Source organism: Vombatus ursinus, unplaced genomic scaffold, assembly GCF_900497805.2.
Source record: "Vombatus ursinus unplaced genomic scaffold, bare-nosed wombat genome assembly UNPS02014798.1, whole genome shotgun sequence".
NCBI classification, from domain to species: domain Eukaryota; kingdom Metazoa; phylum Chordata; class Mammalia; order Diprotodontia; family Vombatidae; genus Vombatus; species Vombatus ursinus.
In genome coordinates this window covers 28,805,537-28,831,232 of record NW_020954576.1, presented here as the reverse complement: position 1 = coordinate 28,831,232, position 25,696 = coordinate 28,805,537, and the positions used below count along the sequence as shown (strand labels likewise).

General features: G+C 36.4%; 1 protein-coding gene across 11 annotated transcripts; it reads left to right on the top strand.

Annotated features, from left to right (window-relative positions):
* The first annotated feature begins 104 nt into the window (after positions 1-104).
* On the top strand, positions 105-25,696 carry LOC114049657 (BRO1 domain-containing protein BROX). Of its 11 annotated transcripts, none has more exons than XM_027870952.1 (15): positions 105-197; positions 267-348; positions 779-2,119; positions 4,016-4,155; positions 7,722-7,828; positions 8,781-8,877; positions 12,060-12,155; positions 12,453-12,525; positions 13,662-13,767; positions 14,507-14,596; positions 18,635-18,720; positions 21,295-21,376; positions 21,828-21,978; positions 23,062-23,221; positions 24,625-25,696. In XM_027870952.1, the coding sequence occupies exons 4-15, from the start codon at positions 4,055-4,057 to the stop codon at positions 24,709-24,711; spliced, it is 1,236 nt and encodes a 411-aa protein (XP_027726753.1). In that variant the 5' UTR covers positions 105-197; positions 267-348; positions 779-2,119; positions 4,016-4,054; the 3' UTR covers positions 24,712-25,696. The 11 variants fall into 11 exon arrangements, with proteins under 11 accessions (XP_027726753.1, XP_027726752.1, XP_027726755.1 ...); XM_027870951.1 differs by lacking the exon at positions 105-197 and having other exon boundaries at positions 261-348; positions 779-821; positions 2,025-2,119; XM_027870954.1 differs by lacking the exon at positions 105-197 and having other exon boundaries at positions 261-348; positions 779-821; positions 2,020-2,119.

Genomic DNA, 25,696 nt, shown 5'->3' with positions numbered 1-25,696 from the left:
GCGGCCCGGCCGAGCCAGCGGCCGCCATTGTGAGTGAGGCACCTGAGCCTCGAAGAGAACCGTGAAGAACTCTTCCTCCTTTGCTCTTGACCTAAGGAAGAGGCCCGAGCCCGACTCTCGAAGCCCTGAAGTAAGAGAGAGAGGGCCTGCGCGGGCCACCGTAGCATCGATCTCCGAGGGACGCGGGTTTCCGCCAGGTAGTTTGTCATGGCTTCGGGGGCCACGTGATCTTTGCCCAGTATCCCAAGGTTTTCGTTTTTCCGTAGTCCCATTGCTTTTAGTCTCGAGGGTACCGACATTGTGTCTACTTCCCCGGAATAACTGCTTCACGGTTGTCTGAGAAGCCTGGTGAGTGTGACGTGTCTATTAGTTGTTTTCCGTTTTGGGGGGCTCGCCCACCCCTCCCATTCCCAATCATTGAAACCCCCCTCCCCATCAACACACGCGGTAAGGTTGGGGTGTCTTAGGGAAAGTCTTTCCTTTTCTCCCGCCTCTAGTCAGGAAACACCCTCACTTTGGCTCCACTCCTCACTCCCAACCTTAACCCCTTTACACACTGGGCTCTTGCGAACCCGTCGCTTGAGGCTCGCAAGGCACCCTCCTAAAGGTTCGCGAACGGTGATCTCGGCTTGCAGTAGCCTTCCCCTGCCTTCCGCAGTTGATGCTATCGACTTTCGATTGGAATGACTCCACGGCTCCTCCCTACAGAGAAACTGTGTCCTGCTGTATGTGCTGGGGGAGGTGGGAGGAAAACAGTGTACTTCTCCCTATCGCGCAGGCGCAACTCGTCCGACTTGTTGAGGGTATGGGAAGAGGAGGAGGTGAGTAAGCCGGAAGTGGTGGTCCAGCTCTCAGGTGAGTTGGTACTTCGTGGGGTTCACCCAGCCTTCTCCCCCGATATGTTTCTGCCTTCTACCCACCCCCAGTCTTGTCCGTAGGGGAAGATCTTGTTCTGGGTCTGAGCGTGATCCCAGAAACAGGGGCAGGTGCGTTGACTCCCAAAACGACCCCACACCGACCGGCTCGCCCCAAGAATTTCTTGATGACAGACGAAAGCTTGGGGAAAGTTCTGGGGAGGCTGGGCCAGGGAATCCGCACTCCTTACGGTGCTCTTCACCCATTTTGTTGTCATGGACCCTCTGGATGAAGCCAATGGATCACCTTCCCGGAATTTTGCTTGTTAGAGAGTAAAATAGGATTACAAAGGATGGGAATTAGATCGGAATAGTTGTCGAAGCCCAGGTTAAGAACCACTCTCAATTAAAAGATCATCTTTTGGACATATCCCTCCAAGACTCCACCTGAAATTGGAAGAAGCACTAATTTTATTACAGCCAAATGTATACATAATCCATTTAGTCATCAGAAGGCATGCGTATTTGAATTGACGAATAACACAATTAAGTTGTAGGTGAGATTTCTCTATGAGAAGTAGATTGTTTCTAGTGAGTTGGAAGTTCTCAAAGGTATGATTCAAGTGTTTTTTTAAGTTAGGAACAATTTTTGCTTTTTATTGAGGAAATCAAAATTTGTTCAAGAAAGTTTCTACCATTTAAAAAGTATGTTTTCATAGACCAAGACTTTAAGTAATGTATTCTATGCATCTTGTTGACTGACTGGAAGAGGTATGTTGGGAAGGTACTTTTCCTCTCATTCGGTGATAACCCTTTTCCAAAATGTCATATCATAAAATTGCTGGACAAATATCATAATCACTGAGTAGTAGACTGTAGTAGTTATATAACTTACTGGGCAAATTCAGTGGTAAAAAAGATGTCTGTGAATTTTGTAAACTTAATTTTAAACTCACTAGGAAAGCTTGCAAATTAAAGGAGCTCTGTCCTCTTAATTTTAACTTCTTTGTAAATCTTGACTTTCATTAATTGAATTTGGTTTGTTTAAAGTTGAGTACGCCTGAAGGATCCTGAATACAGGTAGATAGTGATCCTTTTAAAAAATATCTCTGGGGAAGAAGATTGTGGCCAGATACCCATTCTAATGTTTTGAAATTCTTTTAAGAATAGGAGCATCCGAGGCCCAGCCTATATTTCATCAGCTTGGGTTTCTTCCTTCCAAAGAACATCTAATTCACAGATTACCAGCCTCTCTTTGATAATCAGTTAAGTAAAAAGTTAAATTTTTTAAATACTCATTTTTGGAGATGGATATTGTCATTCTGGCATGAAATAATTGGAAAGCCAATACAGTGACAGATTCCAAGTCACAACCTCTGTTTAACTCCTACCTCTGATACTTATTTGTGTGACATGGGGCAAGTTACAAGAGATCTCTATGCCTCAATTTTTTTATATTTAAAATGAGGGGGTTGGACTAGATGCCTTTAAGGTCCTTTGGAGCTCTTTGTCAATGATCCTGTTATAAAGTGTTAGGACATATACTGCCATTTAAAATTATGTTTACAACACATAGGATAAATAGCCAACTAAGGATAAAAGGAGCAACAAGGCTCTGTCTTAAAGGGAAGAAAACTGGTTGCAGTTGAAGCTGTTTGGTTTATAAACCTTATCTTTAGCCAGTGCAAAAGGTAAAAGTAATACAGATTAGTATATTTGATTTCTAATTCATCTTTGTGTAGTTCTTTGGTGTAGTAGGAAGTATGCTGGTCATGGAATCAGTCAGGAGCTTTGTATTCAAATCCCTTATCTTAAACTTAGCTATGTGATGTTTGGCAAGTTATAGCATTATAGAATGCGTCACTTCCTCAGCCTCATTTTCCTCATCAGTAAAATCAGAGCAATAACATTTAACACCATCTATCTCACCAAAGTGTTAAGAAGAAAGCATTTTGTAAACTTAAAGTTGTATTTAAATGAGTTTTGTTGTTTTTAAACTTCGGCCATAACTGGTATTGTGCCAGTCAATAGTTATACCATCTTAGTAGCAATAAGAAAAGCCAATAAAGATTATTGATTTTAAACATTTTGTAGTGAGGCCAACTGAAGTAAATATTTCTGAATCAAGAATTTATTGACAAATGTCTTCTATGTACTATTCTTGGACTAATTTCAAGATGACTGTTGATCATGCTCCCCTTTACATTCTTCATTGTCAGGGAATCTTTTAGACATGTACTTTTACAGATGATAGAATATAGAAGTCAGTCTTTTAAAAAATAGTAGTGCATTTAGGTATTTAGGTTTTTATTTTTTTTTAGAAGTTATAGATACAGTATATAAGATTTAGGAAGGATTTTTTTTTTAAAACTCAATGAATTTGTTTTAAATGGTGGTAATCTTTGTTACTGCTGCTGCAAGGGAAAATGTTTATCATAGAGAAAATATAAAGATTCGTATGCCATCAGTAAGATACAGGAAAAACAGTTAATGGAACCTCTTATTGGAGTCTAATTTAAATCAAAACTAATATCTTGGGGCAACTAGGTGGCACAATGGATAGAGCACCGGCCCTAGAATCAGGAGGATCTGAGTTCAAATTCAGCCTCAGACACATAACATTTACTAGCTGTGTGACTCTGGGCAAGTCACTTAACCCCAATTGCCTCACCAGAAAAAAATACCAAAAACAGTAATATATGATCTGTTGTTATAGGTTATTTGGAAGAACATTCTCTATCTAACTTTTTGCTTTTGCTTCCTGGGTCCTGGGATATCACTTTGCAAACTACAACAGATTTTGTGTAGATCTATTTTAAATACAATACAGTCTTTTTAATAGAAAAGCGTTTCAAAAATGTATATTGTAAACATGAAAAACAAAATAATACATATTTTTAATTTTCATTTTGAAACTAAAAATGGGTATAGAGTTCACTTTATAAATGTTTCATTAGGGGCAGCTAGGTGGCACAGTGGATAAAGCTCCAGCCTTGGAGTCAGGTGGACCTGAGTTCAAATCCGGTCTCAGACACTTACTAGCTGTGTGACCCTGGGCAAGTCACTTAATCCCGATTGTCTCACCAAAAAAAAGAAAAAAAATAAATGTTTCATCATTAACATTCAGATCTATACTTTTTTTTTTTCTCCTGTGTGTTTAGGTTTCTTTTACCTAGATCTGTAGAAAACATTTGGGGAAAATGACACACTGGTTTCATCGGAACCCACTAAAAGCTACTGCACCTGTCTCCTTTAATTATTATGGCGTAGCTACAACTCCTGCAGCTTCAAAAATTTGCAAGTAAGTTTGAATCAGATCCTACCTTTCTTGAACTACTATGCTTTGTTCATTTTGTTCTGCTAGGTGTTGTGGACAGTATAGAGTAATATGACGTGTACTTACCCTCAACTATTGCAGTTTAGTCGAAGAGACAGCACGTGAAAAGTTAAACTCCCACATTTTAAAATTTTATGCCTTTGAGATCTTTTGGCTTTTTTCCCCTCTATTTACATAGGAGAAGTTACACTTTGCCAGAATAGTTAAATTACCTTACCAAGGCTAAATTAAACGGAAGAAAACAGTGCCAAAGATGTCACAAATCAACACATGATTAATTTACCAGAGACAGTGTGTTATGAGTTGAGAATAGAGCTTTAAAGTAATCTGAGAAAGCTTCATGAAAACATAGGGACTTTATATTAAGTTTAAACTGGGCAGAGAGGCAGAGATTGGGCGCTAGAGGTTTGGAAAAAAGTATGAAGCAAGTGATAAGTGTCAGACTTGGAGTCAGGAAGACCTGAATTCAAATGTGACCTCAGCTACTTACTAGCAGTGTGACCCTGAGCAAGTCCCTTAACCTCTGTCTGAGTTTTGTCAACCCTCAGAACAAATGACCAAAGAGTCATAGAGGTTTTGCAATCTCTGTTAACTTTAAAAAAACCAGAGAGCTCACACAGATTATCAAAACCACAGTTAACTCTAACAAATAAAATAACAATGGCTATAAGCAGAAAGATTTCTTCATTCAGTTGGAAGAGGGAAACTAGACATATGTGCTGGGACCTCCTGTAATACCTCTCTAAAGGAGACCTACTTTAGTGTGGACCAATCTCAATCCGGCTATGCAGTGAGCTGTAGTCCTGACAGTGGAATGACAACAGCAACAATGAGACAAATTTGATAAATAGCAGATCTTCATGACCTGAACGTAGGTACTACAGGTGCTTATCCAAGCTCAGCTACCACCTGGTGCTGGTGTGAAACCATTCTGGGATTTTGCTGTGGCTGAGATCATTCAGAGGGTGAGCCACAAAGGCCTGTTGTTATGCCGAGCTCAGGACACGGCTTGCTTGCTGAGCCTTAACTCTGGAAAACGGGGTGTCTCCTAATAGTAAAAGAGAGGGGTGGTCTTGGCATGGGGATCCTGACAGTTTCCTCAACTGTAAAATGGGAATAATGGTACCTACTTTCATGAGATATTATCATGAGATAATAATTGTAAAGTGCTTAGCACAGTGCCAGGCACATAGTAGGCACTATATAAATATTAGCTATCATTATGTGATAGGGTCAGTTAATTAAGTAGACCAACTTTGTTGGAGTCTTAAAGTAAGTTTTGGGGTAAAGTTTGGAAAAGCAGTTTGATGCTAAATTGTGGTGGAAAGCCTTAAAGGCATAAACTAATGTGGTTGGAGTTGTAGTTAACAAGGAGCCTTTGAACAGAAAAATATTTGGGCGAAAGCAGTGTTTTAGGAAGGCTGATTTAGTAGTAGTAGTATGTAAGATGTTGATGTAGGATCGACTTGGTGGCAGGGAGGGGGAGCAGTGTACTAATTAGGAGGTTGAAGTCTAGTTATGAGATGAAAAAGACTGGAATTAGGGAGATGGCAACAGGAATAAATAGAAGAAGTCTTCTAAGAAGTATTACAAAGGAAAAATCAAAAGCACTTGACTAACTGTCAGGTGATTGAGGAGTCAAACAACTGAAGTTTTGCACCTGAGTCACTAGAAAAATGAGGATTCTAATAAATAGAAATAGAGAAATCAGAAAGAGGATCTTGTTTTATAGGTCAGTATAGTGGTATATAAAAGTCCTTGATTGGAAATCAGAGACCTAGTACTAGACAAAGAACCACGACTTAGACAGTTGTTCAGTTGTTTTCAGTCATGTCTGACTCTTCACAACCCCAGTGAGGTTTTCTTGGCAGAAATACTAGAATAGTTTGCCATTTCCTTCTCCAGCTCTTTTTACAGATGAGGAAACTGAGGCAAACAGTGAAATGACTTACCCAGGGTCACCCAGATGTTAAGTGTCTGAGGCCAGATTTGAACGCAGGAAGATGAGTCTTCCCAACTCCAGGTCCTTCACTCTATCCACTGCATCACTTATCAATTAACTGTAAACAGGATCAATTAAAAAAAGACAGAATCAATCTGATCATTTCTATTCTAAAATCCTCTGATTCTATGTTAAGCTGTGTAATTACACTGCATCCACCTTAGTTCAGTCCCATATCACCTCTCACTTGGATTGTTCGTCTCCTCATTGGTCTCCCTGTCTCGTTTCTCCCCACTCCACTTCTTCCTCTCTGCTGCTGCCAAGCTGATTTTCTGTAAGGATCAATCTGGTCATGTCACTCTTCTGCTTGATAAACTCTAGTGGCTCCATATTGCCTCTAGAATTGAGGTGACCTCTGAGGTCCCTTTCTGCTCTGAATCCATGTTCCTATGACTGAGTCTTGAAGAACACCCATAATTGGGGATGGAAGAAGGAAAGAGGTTCCAAAAAACAAAGAAGGAATGATGAGCTTGAAAAGGTAGAATATTATAGAAGTCAAAGAAAGGAATCTCAGGATCAAAAGTAGTCATCAGTGTTACACATCAGTGTTAGTGCTACATAAATGTATTTTAGCCCTCGAAAAATCATTACTGTAAAAATCATCTCCAGTGGTCATTTGCTTTCTGAAACAAAGTCCTATTTCACATCTTTAATCTTCTGGTGGCATATAGTTACGATTTATGGAATATTATGAGCTTCAGAGAATTAAAATTAAGCACCACCCAAATAATAGTGAAGAGGTGTTTGATGGACAGGAGGAGGCTGAAACACATTACAAATTAGTGATTGTACAAGAGAAATGGTATAAAAAATGTCATCAGAGGAATGTATGACCAGAAAGAAAGATAAGGCTAGTCATGTAGCAGATGCACGAAATAAGCAGTTGATAGCTGGAAAGCTCCAGTGGTCTTTGTGGATTGTCAGGGGGAACAAAGGAAACCCTTTAGGATATTAGTTGAATTTCCTGCTACAAATTTACAGGTAGACGTGGACAAATCAGATAGAATGGACGGGCATGAGTGAATTGAAATTGTAGTCACTGGAGGCACCTGCAGTCACGGATCCATTAAAGTATTTGTCAGGTATAAGTAGGAGTTTTTAAAATGTCCCTAAACTAGAAGATTCAACAGAGTCATGTATATTATCTAAAATTAAATCAGCAGTACATTGTCAATGTGACATCTTAGCAATAAAATTCTTTTTTTTTTAATTAGAACTGGTTTTTATCTTTTTTGAATGGTTAGAGATTGCTTTTATTCATATATATGTGTGTGTATATATATGTGTGTGTGTGTATATATATATATATCATCTGAGGATATTAAATTAGAAATTTAATTTCTATTGTTGGCCAAAAAACCCCAAATTTCTTGGAAGATATGAATTCGTAAGATTTCAAATATGAGAACAAGCCTTCTATCTTTTTGAATTGACGGATTTTTAAATATTTTTAAATTGTCTACTTTTCCTTAGACTTCATAATAGAGCTAGAGCTTACTTAGCTTTTCTCTCTTCCCTATTCTTTAAGTGATTTGAGATCATCAAGGGCACGACTACTTGAGCTATTCACTGATTTGAGCTGTAACCCAGAAATGATGAAGAATGCAACAGATTCCTACTTTTCTCTTTTGCAAGGTTAGATGTTTAAAGTTTTACTAATATGTGTTGCATATTTTCTGTTTGTTAAAAACAAATATTATAATGTCTAGTTTGTTGAATAAATGCATAATTCTTGAGCTTTTAAAGATTGAATTTTTTATTCTTCTGATGGAGGTTGTGGTTGTATTTCAGAAGAATGGTAAGATAGGTAGGAAAATGAGGTCATTTAAACACTATTTTGAAAATCCATTTCTTACTCTTTGAGCGTTTGGATTTAAGTTGTTGCCAGAGAAAGTTAGATGAAATTAGATATAGAATGAGTATTCGTTATGTTGCTTACTATGTGTCAGATTCTATGCTAAGCACTGAGGATACAAATTCAAGCAAGCAAGGCAGACTTGACCTCAAGGAGCTTACATTCTTTTTTTTTTTTTTTTAAGGCAATTGGGGTTAAGTGACTTGCCCAGGGTCACACAGCTAGTAAGTGTCAAGTGTTTGGTCTGAGGCCGGATTTGAACTCAGGTCCTCCTGACTTCGGGGCCGACACCCTATCCACTGCACCACCTTGCTTCCCCTGGAGCTTACATTCTAGTGGGGAGTATAATATATAAATGCATGCTGGGAAGCTGACCTGAGGATGGAAGGGTACATGCATTGGGGCATGCTGAGGAGAGAAGGCCAGAAAGAGATATAGGAGGCTAGGCCCCAATATAACAAGCAAAAGCTTATCCCTTAAAAGTAGGGAATCTAGTGGTGGGAACCTAAGTTTCTGGTGAGGTAGAAGTAATCAGAGAATGAGGCCAAGGTGAGGAAACAACCAGGAATTTGTGTGGAGAAAGTAAGTATGAGCATAGTACCATTGAAGCTATGGAATAGAATTGTGTGTGTTTTGGTGGCTTCTTGCTGGGATCCATCTGAATATTTTAATTTTTTTGCTATAAGATACCTGAAGTTCTTTAAAACTAAGATTTTGAAAAATTTTTTTCAGGTTTCATAAATTCAATGGATAACTCTACCCAAGAAAGCAAATTGAGATATATTCAAAACTTTAAGTGGACTGATACATTACAAGGTCATGTTCCAAGGTATATAGTGCTAAGTTAAATCTAATGTTTGTAACTGATTAACTAGGGACTAAGTCATAGGCTCTATATTTTGGAAAACAAATACAGAAAAAGAAAAAGTAAAAACCTGAACAACTTTGGTTTTATTTGTTTGTTTGTTTGTTTGTTTTGCTTTTTGGTGAGGTAATTGGGATTAAGTGACTTGCCCAGGGTCACACACCTAGTAAGTGTCAAGTGTCTGAGGTCAAATTTGAACTCAGGTCCTCCTGACGCCAAGGCTAGAGCTATATCCACTGCGCCACCTAGCTGCCCCTAACAAGTTTTGTGTTGTTGTTTTGTTTTGTTTTTTTTAATATTCTAGGAAATTTTTTAACCACAATATTTGAATTTAACCCATTGCATCTTACTGTTAAGAACAATATTTCATTCACTTAGAAAAGTAGATTTGACCCATATGAAAACTGTGAAAAAAAAATTTGTTCACTTTTACCTTATCAAGAGGAGGACTCTTAATTAAAAAAAATAAAAGTACTAACATGCAAAACAAGGATGTAGGCATTTGAGCCCTCCACCTTAACTATCTGAACTTATGTTTAAGAGTCAAGTTGAAAGTCCTTCTCTTCATCTATTCATTCTACATTTTTTGAGAGGGAGCTCTAGAGAGTTAGTCCCTTTATTCTCTGTTAACACAGAGAGTAAACAAACCTTCCCACACACCTAGTCTTTAATCCTTCACTGTCCTTTCCGGCTCTCTCTCCAGTGTTGAGATTCTCCAGAATCAGTGAAGGATTCCATATCTTTCCTCAACATTTAAAACGTGTTTTTTTATCATCAATAAATTATGTTAATACATTTTCTACTTTATTCCTCATTTTCCTTCATGCATTCAGCATTTTAGCCAAATAACTGCTAGCTGTTCCCTGAACTTAACTTTCTGTCGCCTGCGTCAATACAGTTACAAAAGTTGTCCTCGTGCCTTTCCTACGGTCTTTTCTCATTTCTGTTTGTCCCAGGCCTTATCTTCCCTCAAGGCTTAGCTCAGACACTATCTCTGGTGAGAAGCCTTCTTGATCTTCCCTTCTACTTGCTAATATTCTCTCCTTCTACAAAATACCCCATATGATATTTTCCTGTATACAGGTTGTATTCCCCCCAACCCTAAATGCTTTTTTGAAGGTAAATGTTAACTATCATCATCATCATTATTATCATTATTATTTTAATGTTTGCATTCCTATATATACCACAAGTGCTTTGTACGTGGTATAAATGAATGAATGATTCAGAATGCATTAATCACTTACTATATGCAAAACACTGTGCTAAAGTCTGGAGATAGAAACTGAAAAGAACTGGTAGGCACTTAATAATGTTTGCTGGGCAGCATTGAAAATTCCTCATCATAAGGTGATTATTATAGAAAATTAGCTCTTTAGGTGACCTTAGAGATAATGTCTTGTTTTTGAAATTGTTCCAAAACAAAGTACACTATCTTAACAAATAAAGGAAGAAATTGAACAATAACCTTCCTTGGCTATTGCCTGTTCTAATAGTTCAACAATTGATCTTTCTTTATGTCTAATCATTTTATTTCATTTTTTGGTCTTCAATGGAAAAAAAAATTTTTGTATTGTCTGATATTTAAATGCCTGTGTTATGCCATTAACAGGAATATGTGTGAAATAGAAAACTCCTCTTTATGTTGTCAGGTAGAAGTGACATCTTTAGGAAATTTCCAGTCATTTTCAGAAGAGAAGCTACTTAATTTACCCAAATCTTAGGGTCCCTGGGGGTAGAGTGGGTGGTGATGTTGGTACTAAGGTACTTTCGAGCTTTGAATATATAATCCTATGATTTAGTCATTTGGCATATATTTCATCACAGTTAAGTTGTTTAAATATGCATATATATGTGAAATCTTTCCTGGTTTCTGTGAAATTTACCTATTTCATCTACTTTGCCATTACCATTCCAGTCCCCTGATTGGAAATGCTTGCTTCTTCATCAGTCTAAATCTTGCCCATCCTTTGAGGGTTCAACTCAGGACCAGTTCATGAGAATCATTCCTTTCTGAACTACTCATAAGATAGGGTTATTTTCAGTTCCTCACTCTGCCTTTCCATCCTTCCATATCCAATTAGTAGTCTAATCTTGTAAATTGTACCTCCATAACTTCTCTCATATTTATACCTTTTCTCTACTCATCTAGTCAGCTCCCACCCCCAACCCCCAGTTCAGGCCCTCATCACTTTTCTCCTAGACCATATAGAGTATTTTTCATCACCCTTGCTGGTCTCCCTGGCTGAAGTCTTTTCCCTTCCAGTCCATTTTCCATTCTCCACATAACTTCCAAAATGATATTTCTTTTTTTTTCTTTTTTTTTTTTAGGCAGTTGGGGTTAAGTGACTTGCCCAGGGTCACACAGCTAGTAAGTGTCAAGTGTTTGGTCTGAGGCCAGATTTGAACTCAGGATCTCCTGACTTCAGGGCCGGTGCTCTATCCACTGCGCCACCTAGCTGCCCCCAAAATGATATTTCTACAGGAGAAGTCTGACTATGTCACTTCAAATTAACTTCAGTGGCTTTGTCTAGGATCAAATACCAACTCCTTTGGCATTTTGAAGTCCTTTACAATCTGACTCAATCTTCCTTCCCTGCCTTTTTATATATTACTCTCTTTCATGCATTCTTTGGTCCAGCCAAACTGGTCTTTTTGCTGTTCCCTTTGGCCAGTTAGATGGCAAACACTACCTGCTACATGAGGCCTTTCTTGGTTTTTTCAGCTGCTAATTCCTCCATTTACCTCATATTTATTTTATTTTTATTTGAATGTATTTACATGTGTACTTGTTGCTTCTGACAGAATGGAAACTCTTTGAGGGCAGAGATTTTCTTTTTGTGGTTTTGTGTCCCCGCTGCCTAGCACAGTACCCAGAATATAGTAGGTATTGAATAAATGCTTGTTGATTGATTGGCATTTAGTATATATTTTCATGTATAGTTGTCTTATCTTCCCAACTAGGCTATATGGTATTTGAAGATCATACTGTAATTTTTCTCTCACCTATAATACCTAGTAGACATTCAAAATAAATATCTGTTGATTGATAGTATACTAAGTAATCATATTGATCCTAATGTTTTATATGGATAAACTTGATATATATGAGATGACCAAATTAATGAAAGTGTGTTTAATTTTAGTGCCCAGCAAGATGCTGTGTTTGAATTGATTTCCATGGCTTTTAATGTAGCTTTATGGTATACCAAATATGCATCAAGATTGGCTGGAAAAGAAAAGTAAGTGTGAACAGAAGGGGCAAAGAATATGTGCAAATGTCTATATATATTATTAACTTTAACATAGCCAATGTTATTTTCAGGATCTGTAATGCTTTCTTGTTAAACTACGCAGATTATTTCCGAATAGAGATGTTTTAAATGCTAATGAGTGAAATGTTAGGCCATAATATGCAGTGTTAATATTGAATTTACAAAAAGAACAGGGCCAGAATTTCCGTAAATAATTTTTATTGATAAAAAAATATTCTTTGAAAACTAAAAAGAATTAGTATGACTGGTGTCATTATATTTTAGCATAACAGAAGATGAAGCAAAAGAAGTTCATAAAAGCTTAAAAATTGCAGCTGGGATTTTCAAACATTTGAAGGTACCAAAATATATCTTTGCTTTTGATAGTTTTGTCACTTTTTGAAACTTTCAAAATTTCAGTGATGAGATCCAAGAAGTTTGTTTTGTTATTTTAGATATAGTAGTAATTGGTCCTTTATTTTACTATTGCATAGCTACCTATCTTTTGCCTTGTAGTGAAATGTGAATTTAACAAATAGAATATCTTTAATCGTAATGTATTGTTTTAATTGCTCCTAGTTGGGTGGAGATGGAAAAAAATGGAAACGTGCCCTTCGTTTCTGGTTCATTTAGAGCCAAAACGTTCAGTACTTATAGCTTTGCTCTTTCAAATTTCTTGGTGTCAGAGAGCTTCAGATCCCTGAAAGCTTTCTGATGCAATTGTCATGCATTATAGCTATATGTTTACATTTTATCCTTATTATTAGACTTCATTCTCCAGGAAGGCATGGACAGTGTTTTATCCAAAATTTGTATCTTCCCCCAGTGCCTAAAATTATGCTTTGTACACAGCAGACCTTTAATAAATGTTTATTATATTCTATCTGCAATATGGTTATATTATTTACAGTAGCTATTTTGTAAGTTTGTTGTGAGGAAAGTGTTCTTTCTAAACATTAAAACCCTCTTATATAAAGGTGATCTCTCATTTATATTCTTGGTATGAGATGTTATTGCAGGGATAAAAGCTCTAATTGTATGTGGTATTTTTCATGATTCTCTTTTAGGTGCATTTTTTTGTACATTCAGTTTTCTTAATTGTCTGAAAGTATAGTTCAGGATAACATACAAAAGATAACTTGGTTATGGTTTATCTATTAAGCATTTTGGCTAAATGTTTTCCAAAAGGTATGAATTACATACATAAACATTTCATAATACCCCCTTGATTTGAACCAAAAATTATCTGTGGCTATAATTGCTGTTCTACTAGTATATGGTATGTGAAGCTCTTGTAATTCTTTGTGTTTTTGCCATTACAGCTGCTCTATTTAGCACAACTTTAATTTGCCCTTGAAATTTCTAGCAAAGCCCCAAATTGAATGTTTCACCTCAACTTTTAGAAGTATCATTCACTTAAAATATTTAAATATAACATTAAACAGAATAATTTGAGTTAAAATAAAATTTGGCATTTATTTTGCTCTCTCTTAGGAAAACCATATTCCCAAACTTATCACACCTGCAGAAAAAGGCAGGGATTTGGAAGTTCGACTCATAGATTCCTACATTATTCAATGTCAAGCTGAAGCTCAAGAAGGTATTCCCAAATGTCACAATGTAGCATTGAATTTCTGAGAAATTAATTTTCTACAAGTACATTTATTTTGCAATTCAGCTACATTGTCCAGAAGATAACTGGTTCTGAAAGATCTGTAGTCAAAAAGCAATTTTTTAAAAAATTTTCAATAGCTTTTGGCCTTATTAGTTTCTAGCAAGACTCTCTTTTGGCTACAGAAAATGAAAGACTTGTAGTTCTTTTGAGGAAGGTCTTTGACTTTATCCCACTTCTTCTGAAAGAGTGAAAAACCATGCCCTCCCTTTTCTTATTTGCACTCCTTTTCTCCTCCCTCCATTTCTGCTCTATGCATCTGCTTTTCCCTGTGGTCTCTAGATATGCCTACACAGAAGCATAGCATATGAGCTATGAGGGCTAGAGCTTGTCTTAGGGGCTTTCTTGATCCATTCTTAATCCTTTCATAGGAATAGGTCTTGGTATGTCTCATAGTTGTTACTTAATGCAAGAAATTACATTTCTTAGAACATTTGAGGGATTTGGCTCTACTACTGAGCTCAGCAATTTCTGCATGCTGGTGCTTTTATTTTCAGTAATTTACATTTCTCACATCATAGTTGTTATGTAACAGATTCTTATTCTCATCTTAAAACTTTAGTGACACAGACGTACATTTCTGTTCTTACCATGTATCCAAATTGAACTTGTATTCTGTTGCAATTCTTAATGTTCTTAATATGGGGTACATTTTTTTCTTTTTCAGTTACAATTGCTCGAGCAATTGAACTCAAACATAATCCAGGTCTAATTGCTGCGCTGGCATATGAAACAGCCAATTTCTATCAGAGAGCTGGTGAGTTCTAAGTCCATTATTGTGCTTCTTACCCATCAGGTGTCCAAGTTTTTCTTCCACTGATTTAATTAGGGGAACAACTGTTGTAAGCCATTCATCAGACAGGTTTCCATGTAGATTCATGTGCTTGAAAGTAAAATGTGATAAAATGAAGCTGTTCACAGTTAAGAAGCAAGAAATGCTCCTGTAAAAGGAAATGGAATTTTTATCTCAATGGAAAGGGAAATGCTAAACTCTTTCCAATAGTATCTCTGTACAGGGTTAAACACTTTCCAAATTGCTCTCATAGTCATTCTCCGTGGATTCTCTTCCTAGCAGTGTAAGGTGGCTAAAGCATGTGTCAGCCTTATTTTGCAGGTGGTGAAACTGATCCAGAGAAGTTAAATGACTTACTGGATTAGTCTCACTAATTGGGCTCAGATGAATTGGAGTCACTGAAGCAGTTTGAAAAAGGGCTGTTTGTGTGAGTTGTAGGAGTTTTAAAATGAGAACAAAACTAGATCTGTTTCTCCTATCCATTTTGATTCCTACATTTGATGGCAAAGACCTGTTCTAATGAGTGATTACATAGTAAATCAGCATGTCTCACTAGGGAGAGAAAAGGAGAAAACCCATGTGTAAGACCCACATGTCCAAATGAAATGTATTAAATTAATAGGTAATTGAGGCCAGAGGAAGCCTAGGCATGGGAGGTATACTGCAGTCCCCCAGATCTGCATCCTGATTGGGGTAGTGGTACATAGCACGATTCCCATTTTTTTCCTGTGGTACAGGAAAAGTCCCATTTCTAATGTATTTTAGATTCTCCTTTGTTCTTCATGGATTCCAGGGTAGTGATTGATGGGGAAACAACATGTTATCTGATGTCTTCACTCACAGATCTAGGCTTTAGGATTTTTGATTATTATAATTGGTTGAAGGCAGTTGGAGAAGTCAAAAGAGATTCTGACTCATCCCTTGGCTGATTTTGGGCTTGTTCATATAGGAGTTTTCGGTTAGGGGCTCATAAAATTAACAAATGTGCCAAAGTTTTAATCAGCCAATAATTATTTATTAAGTACCTCCTATGTATTCAGGCACTGAGAATACAAAGATTGAACCAATTCTTACTCTCAAGGAGCTTACATTTTAACATGGAAGACAAATCTGTGTGGAACATTGAATATATACAGAATAAATATAAAAAAAAATACAAAGCAGATAAATATGAGAGACGCAAGAGATAAACATTTATATAGTGCCTATCTGTATGTGCCAGACACTGCTAAGTGCATTACAGGTATCTCATTTAGCAAGAACCCTGCAAAATACCCCCATTTTATAGTTGAGGAAACTGAGACAGATTAGGTGACTTGCCCAGAGTCACACAGCTTAGTCTGAGGCTGAATTTGAACTCGGGTCTTCCTGAATCCAGGCCCAACACTATTTACTCTCCCATTTAGCTGCCTTTAGGTGCCTAAATAGAGAGGGAGAGAACCAACATTTGAAGAGGATCAGGAAGGACATCATGTAGAAAATGTTGCTCGAGCTGGGGAAGAGAGCGATTCTCTTGAGGCAGAGGTGGGGGGGGGGTCATTGCAAAAGCACAGAGATGGGAAATGGAGAATCACGTGAGGGAAGCAGAGTGAAGGCCATTTTGGCTGGATCACAGAGTCCAAAAGACCATGATATACACTGAGGCCAGAAAGTTGGGCAGGCCAGCTTGTGAAGGGCTTTAAAAGTTAAATGTAGGAGTTTATATTTGATCCTAAAAGTAATTGGGAGTTTATTCCCTGTAATAACTTTACTCAGTAAACCAGGGTTAATCAAGTAAGACACTAACGTGGTCAAATCTGTGCTGATAGAAAGTCCTTTTGGTAGTAGAGTGGTGCATGGATTAGAAGGGGGAGAGCTTTAAGAAAGGGAGACCAGGGCTCAGATTCTTAAAATCTAGCCAATAGCTCACTAACATTCAGACTCCTTAAGAGTCTGCCCAACATGATGTTCTAATAAACCTTGTCTTTGGCTGGGGAAAAAAAAAAAAGAGACCAATTAGGAGGCCTTCGTACAAATCTAGGTGAGAAATGAAGAAGGACTTAACTGCTTTGTGAGTAAAGAGAATAGTCAGTGCAAAGGATGTTAAGGATGTAGAAACAGCCAAGTTTTAGCAACTTTTTAAGAGTTTATGAATATTTTCTTTGGAGCATGGAATAGTGAGTTGATAAGGATTGCCTTACAGAATTGAGGTCCCATTTGAGATTTTATGACATAAATTTGTAGACAATTGCATAGTTGCTAAATTCCTTGGGAAAGGAGAGAGAATGACCTGAGGACCAGTAGACAAAGCCACCATGATTTTAATAGAGGAGGAGGTGTTGCTGTGTGATGGTGGCAAAGTGAAAGCAGAGGAGAGCAAGGAGTATTTTAACTCTCCTTCCAAGACCAGTGTGTCTGGGGTTTGAGTGAAGATATAATGTTGGAAATGTTGACCAAGGATGTAGGGTCCTCTGGGGGAAGACTGGTCTCTTTGAGGGCAAGTAAATTGTAGGAGTATTAGAGAAAGACGACCAGAATGAAAGGAAGTTTATTCACTATGGAACAGTAATTTTGGAGGATGTGTAGTGCAAGGGAGTGAGCAGGATTAGAGTGGGACATGGGTGGTGTAGGGTTGGAGTATGAGTAGGGTGGGCATGAGAAAAAAGGAGGTTGGGAGGTTGAAGAGAGCCTGTACCTAGGTGATGGATGATTGAGTATTTACAAGAATAGAGAAACAGGTGGGGGTTTGTTAGCCATAAGGATAAGTTAAGAAGTGGGAAATGAATACAGCTCTCACTATCTTGAAGGGATGTTAACTTCAGTTGCCTTCTTCCATTCTTTTTGCATTCTTCCATTGCTTCTAAGGTCCTATATAGTTCTAAACCCATGCTCCTATGATTTTTGCTTACTCCTTCTTAGGGCGAGCTGAGTCAGAGGAGAAGAGGAAATGGTGTTTTTGGATATACCTACACACACATGCAAACACCTACCTAAAAAAGAACCTGAACTGAGGGGGGCAGGGGAGAAAGGCAATCAGTAGTACAACCAAGTTTCCCTAGGTGGTACAAGGTTTGTTTGTTCATTACCTAAATTGCTGGTATAACTCTGAATTCTCCCTTGTCAATTTCCAGACTCTCAGTATGGGAAGAATGGATACGCTAACATTCACTCAGGGTCTTCTGTTCAGTACTTCCTCTATTGGGGTGTTTTACATCTATGTGATGAGCCAGCAGCTAGTTGTCCAGAGGCAGAATAAGTCCTAGCATACCTGATTGAGGTTACAGTGCTAGCGAAAGTATTGGAACTAGGACAGGAACATAGTGTTATGACTGCTGGTTTAGTATTCTTTTCACCAATGTTTTTTGTCATTTCACAAGTGTTGATTTTATTTTTGGACCTTTCACATGGTAGATGCTTAAGAAATGTTGAGTTCAATTAAATTGGCAAAATTAAAAGACAGTTATTATGCTTTAGGAATCAATATTGGATTTCACTGAATTTTGTATTTCTATCTTCTTGCATTATTTTCCTTTTAGATAATGATAAGACCATAGCTTGCATAATGATTTAAAGTTTTCAGAGCCCTTTCACATCTGTTATCTAATTTGAATTTCACTACAACCCTAATAAGCATGGAAGTATTAATCTCTATTTTCAGATGAGGAAGCTTAAATTCAAGGAGGTAAAAAATGATTTGCCCAATATTACGTGGGCAGTAAGTAGTATCAGAATTATCCAGCTCCAGAAGTAAGGTCTTTTGACTCCTAGTCTAGTGTTCTTTCCAACTCCTCACTGCCTGGTCCACACTCTTCAAAAGAGAAAACTATCATCATGTGATTGGTCTCACTGCCTAACTTGGCTGTCACTGAAAAAGAATTGTTTTAGGGTTTGTTTCAAGTTTACAAATCAGTCTTAATTTTTAAACTGGAATGGTGATAGTATTTGAACTCTTTGGAAGAAAGGAAAACCAAAGATTCTTGTCAATCAGAGAAGTTATGTTTTGTTTTATAAATGTAATTTTAGATCACACTTTATCCAGTTTGGAGCCTACATACACTGTTAAATGGAGGAAATACCTTCACTTGAAAATGTGCTTTTACACAGCTTATGTAAGTATTTATTTAACGTTATATAATGTTAAAATGTTGTTCCCGCATTCACATTTGCTATTTGTGAGAATATTTGATTAATTCCTGGTCTGGTTCAGAACAAAAAGATATTACTACTTAACCTGTTCATTAATGATTGTCTAGTACAAACATTTAGTTTGACACGGACTAGGGAAAGCGAACTGAATGTGATCATCTACATCTTACTCCACCCTATTTTCTAATCATAGATTTCAAAGATTTGTACTCTTAACGTAGCTAGAAAAATATAATACATTCCTATTCTACAGAGAACAGATTTCTCTGAATATTTCATTTCCTAAGTATAAATCCCATTTAAAAGAATTAAGTGGTTTAACTCTGGTTTTGTTCCATGACATCTCACAATGTCCCTTGTTTATCAAAATGCATGGATCTGACTCAGTATGACATTTCTTATAAAACTTTCTTTGGTAACCTGTTTTATTTAGCCCTTCTCACTGAAGTTTAAGCCTATGCCTCTTTCCCTTATTAAAGTTAAACAGTTACAAAGCCCTGCTCCATTGCCCCCATCTTGGTGTGGAGGTAGACCCTAAATTATTGAAGACTATGCCAGCAAAGCATGAGCTTTCCTAGAGTCTGCAGTTCTGGAAAGGCTTTGAGAATAGACTCATCAGCAAACAAGAATGTTGTCTTAAGTACAGAAAGGTTCATCATCGATACATTGGCTGAGAGAGAACAATTTTTTTTTTTATCATAACCTTCAGTTTGGTGCAAACCCTTCTGCTTTGATGGTGGTGATTATGGTTGAAAAATGGGCAGAGGGTGCGGAGAATATCCCAGTTTTAGACTATCTATGAGTAGTAACTTAACAGTAGATACTTTATATGTGAGATCTTTGTCCATTGACCGACAAAATTGACATGCTATTTATTGGAAGAAATAAACCATGCCAATGTTGATACATGAAACCAGAAGACAAAAGGAAGCTGTGGTTAAAGTAATAGACGGGTTGTAGTGTCAACTTGTAAAAGTAAACAGAAGAGTTAATGGAATGAGTTTCATTCTGTTCCCAATGGCAGCAAGAAGAATCATTTCATGGAACATTTTTACTCATCTTGCCTTGTCATGCTCATAGTTAACATATATAAGCAAAAAAGACTACAGTGAAGATAATTGCAGCTTATGTGCCCCAAGCTCTGAAGATTAAAAATTGCAAATCACCCAAAGGACAGTGGAGAACTGTGTGATTGGAGTATTGGAAATTGTTGAGTAAATTCATATTCAGAGAAGGAGCTAGACAAGTCATTTAATGAGAGCAAAGGATAACACATGGAGATCCTGAGTACTGCACTGATACCTGTGAAATGTTTAAAGATTAAAAGAAGTTCTTTAGAACATTGGGTAGATTTTCTGTGACTGACCTGTGGCATAAAATTAATAAACATCACGTAGAATCGAAAGGCCTGGATAAGTGACAGTTTGTCCTGATGGAGAGAATATGGACATCTGAGATTACAGATTCACTGAAGCCAAGATGGAAAAGAGTTCAGTATTATATTTATATAATAATTTTTGATGTACTTGAAGATATTCTTTGCTTTCTTTTCCAACTGAATAACTACAACTCTTGTTTTTAAAATAAACATTTTTTTAAACCCTAATGTTCTGTTCCTTTCATCATTTTGTTTGGTTTTTCTTTAGACCCTCTGTCTTAACACATTTCTTATTCTTGACTAGTACTAAATAGATTAGAAAACCTAACCATTGTAAAAAAAAATCTTCTAGTGTGCCCATATTTTAGGTACTGAACAAAAAGTTTTATATAGTTCCTATTATATGTAAGATATGATTTATTCTTGTTGAACATTTTTATGGGCTTAATTTATTTAGACTACTTTGATTTCTATCTTTCACGAGTTTGTAAGGCCATTTTCAGTTTGGTGTCTTTTGCAGACTTGATGAATGTCCTCCCAGTTCCTTCATTCTAATTATTTCTTTAATAAAATTTAAAAGTATTAAAACCAGGCTTGACATATCACCCAGTTTAGCCTTCTTAGGTTGGTAATGAGCTGCTCAAAACCTTTCTTTCGGTTTGATCCTTTGTACTTACCTAATAGACTATATGTGTCTTTTTTTTTAGATAAAAAATGTTGGAGTAGACTTTAAATAAGTAATGGACATTGATCTTCTTCTCTGGATTTATTTTAGAATCCATCTTTAATCCTAAACTTCATCCAAGGAAATTTCTGTAGTAATCCTTGATAGCAGAGTTCTTTCCACTCTTCTAAGTATCTCCCATTACTTCTTACTTGTAAGAAAGTCCAGTCTTCCAATATTTGTAACATATTTTAGTGTTTTTGTCTTTACTAAACAAAGAATTTTAAGTTAATTCAATTCAAGTCCTTTACTGGGATAATACAATTTTTCTAATATTTCTGAGAGGAAATAAAAAGCATAAAAGGAATTAGTATGTGAGGTAATAGCGAAAGGCATTTTTATGTGGCATACTTGAAATGTGAAAGAAGTAATATCTGTTGTTAAATGCCATTTAGGGAAAACAGAAATGGGAAATCTTGTTTTTTCTTCCACCAGGCTTACTGCTATCATGGTCAGACTTTGCTGGCAAGTGATAAATGTGGTGAAGCAATCAGGTCTCTCCAGGAATCAGAAAAATGTAAGTTTTCCTGCCAGAATAATAACTCCCTTAAAAGCTAGCTTTTTATTTTTTTAAGAAGATAAAGGGACCTTCAAATGGGCAGATGGGGACCTGGGAGGGGAATTTTCCAGAGTTTATAAAGAGAAGTTTGCTTCTAATTTAAAAAATATATATTGATACTTTTTATTTTTATATCACTGTCATATCCAAATATATTCCATCCCCAGGGAACTGCCCCTTATTTAAAAAAACAAGCCAAAAAGAAGAGAAAAAGTATTTTGTAAGACTGACACACACATCAACCAAGTCAAAAAATAAATGCAGTGTTTAACACCCATAGCTCTTCAGCTCTTAGTTTGTATCTCATTTCGCTGTTCTTAGGAATCTTGTTTTTTATTTCACTAAGTAAATGGGAGTAAGCATGAAACAATGACCTGTAACCTAATAAACTTTACCTTTTTGTGTGCAGTTTATGACAAGGCCGAAGCCCTGTGCAAAGAGTATGGAGAAACCAAAGGACCTGGAACAACAGCGAAACCTTCAGGACATCTGTTCTTTAGGAAACTTGGAAGCCTAGTGAAAAATACTTTAGAAAAATGTCAGAGAGAAAATGGATTCATGTAAGTGTAGATGTCTGTGTGTCAGAATCTTTGTTTTCTTTTTATTTAATTAGGTTATATAAAAATGTGTTTGCACATAAAGTAACCTTAATTTTTATCTTAATTCCTTTTTTTCCTTTTGAAAATGCTTAAATTTTGTAACACCCAAGTATTTTGCGTCTTCAAATGGTTCTGTTCCTTAAGTAACATGATTTTAGCTAAGGGAGAGGACATAGCAATTCTGTTTACTAGAATGCCCCCAGACGTCTATTTAATCCACCTTTCCAGTCATCTTATATCTGCCTTTGTGTCTTATCTAAAGGTAGAAAACCATTTTTTTCTCTCATTCCTCTTCCCCAGCCTTATCAGGCCGACTCCCTCCCTTTATTTAAACAGCTTTTAAAACCCTACTTACATCATGAAGAATGATCCATAAAGCACTACAGTCTTTCTCACTTCTAGAATTAACTGGAGAACAACTTAATTATATATTGACTATAGTTTGCCACATCTAAAATGTTTTTATCTTGGCCTCTATTTTTGATGTATCACTCTTTTCTAATAAATTTAGCTAATGTTCATCAGTGATGACTAGTGAGGATATACTTCTATTAACATTTCTTTGTTTATTTTACCATCCTCATTAGAAACTATTCATTTATCAATATCTTTATTTTCCCTGTTTGCAAATATTCATTTATCAATAGAGCTTTTTTAAAGAAAAAGGAAAATTCTAACTAAAACCTTTAACAACCTTTGGAACAAAATAATTAACACAGTAAAACTTGTCAGCTTGCCTGGTTTTAGGAAACAACATCTTGATATTACTAAGAACCTCTAAGGAACACAGCAGTCAGTATCAATCACAAGTCAAGGAACATTTACTAGATGCCTACTATGTGTCAGGGAAAAAATTCTTATCATGGAGTTGACTTTATCTCAGTAAACTATTTAGGTGAGGATAATCCTTTTTGGAATCAGCTGATCCTCATAAGATTCATTGTTAATAGGTGAAGAGAAGTGGTTAAGATGGGTCATTATGCATCCCTGGTCTCTTTTAAGAGAAACTTGGCATTAAATTGTTGTTTAAATTTTCTTTTATAGCTATTTCCAAAAAGTTCCAACAGAAACACCACAACTTGAACTGAAAGCAAACTATGGTCTTGTAGAGCCTGTACCCTTTGAATTTCCTCCTGTAAATGCACACTGGACACCAGAAACACTAGCTGCATTTGATCTCACCAAGAGGCCAAAGGATGATAATGTATGAGTTGTATTCTATTTTATTTCTTCCATTTCTCTTTTAAATTTAAGATAAGGGTTATAGTGTTATTTTAATATCTTTATTTTCTCTGTTTGCAAAGAGAGAAGTTTATTTGAGAGCAGTGACTATTAAATTAGCTAATTTAGTGCTTTCCATTTGGAGCTATTCTAATATTCAGGAAGGCTCTGCAATATTTGTTTCATTCTGGAAAAATTTCCAGATATTTGCTCCTAAATCCCTAGAAGTAAATATTCTCAAAGTAGTACCTTTTTTTTTTTTTAAAGTCTGTAAACAGTGCTTTAACATCAGACACAAGGGTGGTAGTGGTATCTTAAATGTCTTAAAAGAATGGAGTAGATTAATATATGATTCTGCAATAGAGCTCCATACTTTACATTGACCATTTCATTGAATATTTGAAGATATGGTCTTAATTTTAGCATTCTAGGAAATAATCAAGGTGTAAAATGTATTGCTATTCATTTATTTCTCAGTAGCCTTAGTGCATTTTGGTTTATAAAGGTGATAATGTAAATGGAAAGACTGAATTTTGGCATGAGATGATTAGAGATTTATGGGAAAGATTATTAGGGATCTGTGAAAGATAGAAGTAGGAATGCCTTGTTATTTCATAACCATTTTACTTCTCTTGGGTTTGAGTTAAAACTCTTGCCACAGTCAAAATAACTCTGTAAAATAGCCTTCTCTCTGTTTTGCTTAGTTAGCTACTTGCTTGCTGCAACATAAAGCATTTTTAATGACCTCAAAGTAATGTAGGAATTTGTTACTTCCAAACTTGAGATTTCTCTGTTGATGGCAGCTGGCTAGACTATGAGCTCTTTAAGGGGAAGGGACTATTTAACTTTTTGTATTTGGAGGCAATTAATTGGCTCAGTGGATAGAGCCCTGAGCCTAGATTCTGGAAGGTCTGAGTCATTCAAGTCCTGCCTCAGATACTTTCAAGCTCTGTGACCCTGGGCAAGTCACTGAACTGCTGTCTGCCTCAATTTTCTCCTCTGTAAAATGGGGATAATAATAGCATCTACTTCCAGAGTGGTTGTGAGGATAAAATAAAATAATATTTGTAAAGCTCTTTGTAAAGTTTAAAGTGCTATATAAATGCTAGTGATTGTTGTTGTTAGGGCTCCTTTATTTCCTTCCTTCTCACACGAAGAATGAGGATAAATGATACAGACAGATCTATTACCTAATGTACCATTCCAGAATTTCTTCTTCAGCAAAAATGATACTTTCTAAATCAGATATGTAGTGGTCTGACCAACTTTGCCAGTACTTACATTGTCACATTAAAAAAAAATGTGCTATCTTCAGAAAAATTTATATGTATTTTAGATTCCTAAACCTTGCCTCAGATATTCATAACTCTTTGTCCTTCCCTCTAGGCCAAACCCAAACCAGAGGAAGAATTGAAACCAGTCAAAGAACCAGATATCAAACCGCAGAAGGATAGTGGCTGCCATATTTCCTAGAAGACCATAGAAACAGGAAGCTCCTCTTTTAAGTGGATTGGGTTAACTCTGGGACTGGATTATTTTTTGTGATTCCTCAGGAGCCTGAAGAATAATTTGCTTTTTTTCATGGGTCTTCACTATTTCAACGCTCGCTTTTTAGTAGGGTGGGGTTTTTTTTAATGCTTTGTTTCTTTGTTTCCACTTTAGTCAGTTCACTAGAATAGCTTCTTATAGACCTTACTTTGACTTGAAGATATGGGAAGAGGTTTTTTTGGAGAACTCTAGTAATAGGTTTCAGGTTAATATATTAAATTATAAAAAAGAATCATGGTTCTCCTTGTCACAAGAAGATTTGTTTTCATTTCTCATCTGTCATTGAAATTAGAGGAGAGATTCAGATAAGAGTCCACAAAGAAAAAACAGTTCTTACTTCCTTATGGCTATATTGCATCATGGCACAAACCTGTAACACTCCCAAGCCATATGTTATTTCTCATGTGAAACAACTTTCATATTATGGAAGAATCTGAAAATCATTAGCAGTTAGGCTTCTTGATACATATTTGCCTAAAATTAATATTTTTAAAACTAGAATTGCAATGTACATGTTAGAACATTTAAGATAAGTCTGATTTTATTTCTAGTTAGCTAAACAGGCTTTACTTCTTTCTTGAAATGAATATTTATTTTAAATCCCTTTTTAGAGAGCTTATGTGACTTAAGGAACTAATTTGTGTATAACAAGCTTTATATATCTGTATGAAAGAAGGTAAGAAGAAATTAGCCCTTGGAAATCATATGCCATACAATAATGCAGAAGATTTTTAGAAGCTTGAAGGAACTACCTCTTTGGAATTACACTGGTTACCTTTTATTTCTGTTTCAAAGAAGTGTCCAAGTCAGTTGGTTTCAGACTTGAATATATTCTCTTTTCATAAGGCTTTCAATAGTAGTCTGTATATCCTGTCAGAATGAATGAATAAAAAGAATTAAATGCTTACTA

Coding starts and splice junctions, on each gene's coding strand:
- LOC114049657 (XM_027870952.1), top strand. CDS start 4,055: ATGACACACTGGTTTCATCGGAACCCACTAAAAGCTACTGCACCTGTC. Junction 4,156..7,721: donor GCAGCTTCAAAAATTTGCAA/GTAAGTTTGAAT, acceptor CTATTCTTTAAG/TGATTTGAGATCATCAAGGG. Junction 7,829..8,780: donor CTACTTTTCTCTTTTGCAAG/GTTAGATGTTTA, acceptor AATTTTTTTCAG/GTTTCATAAATTCAATGGAT.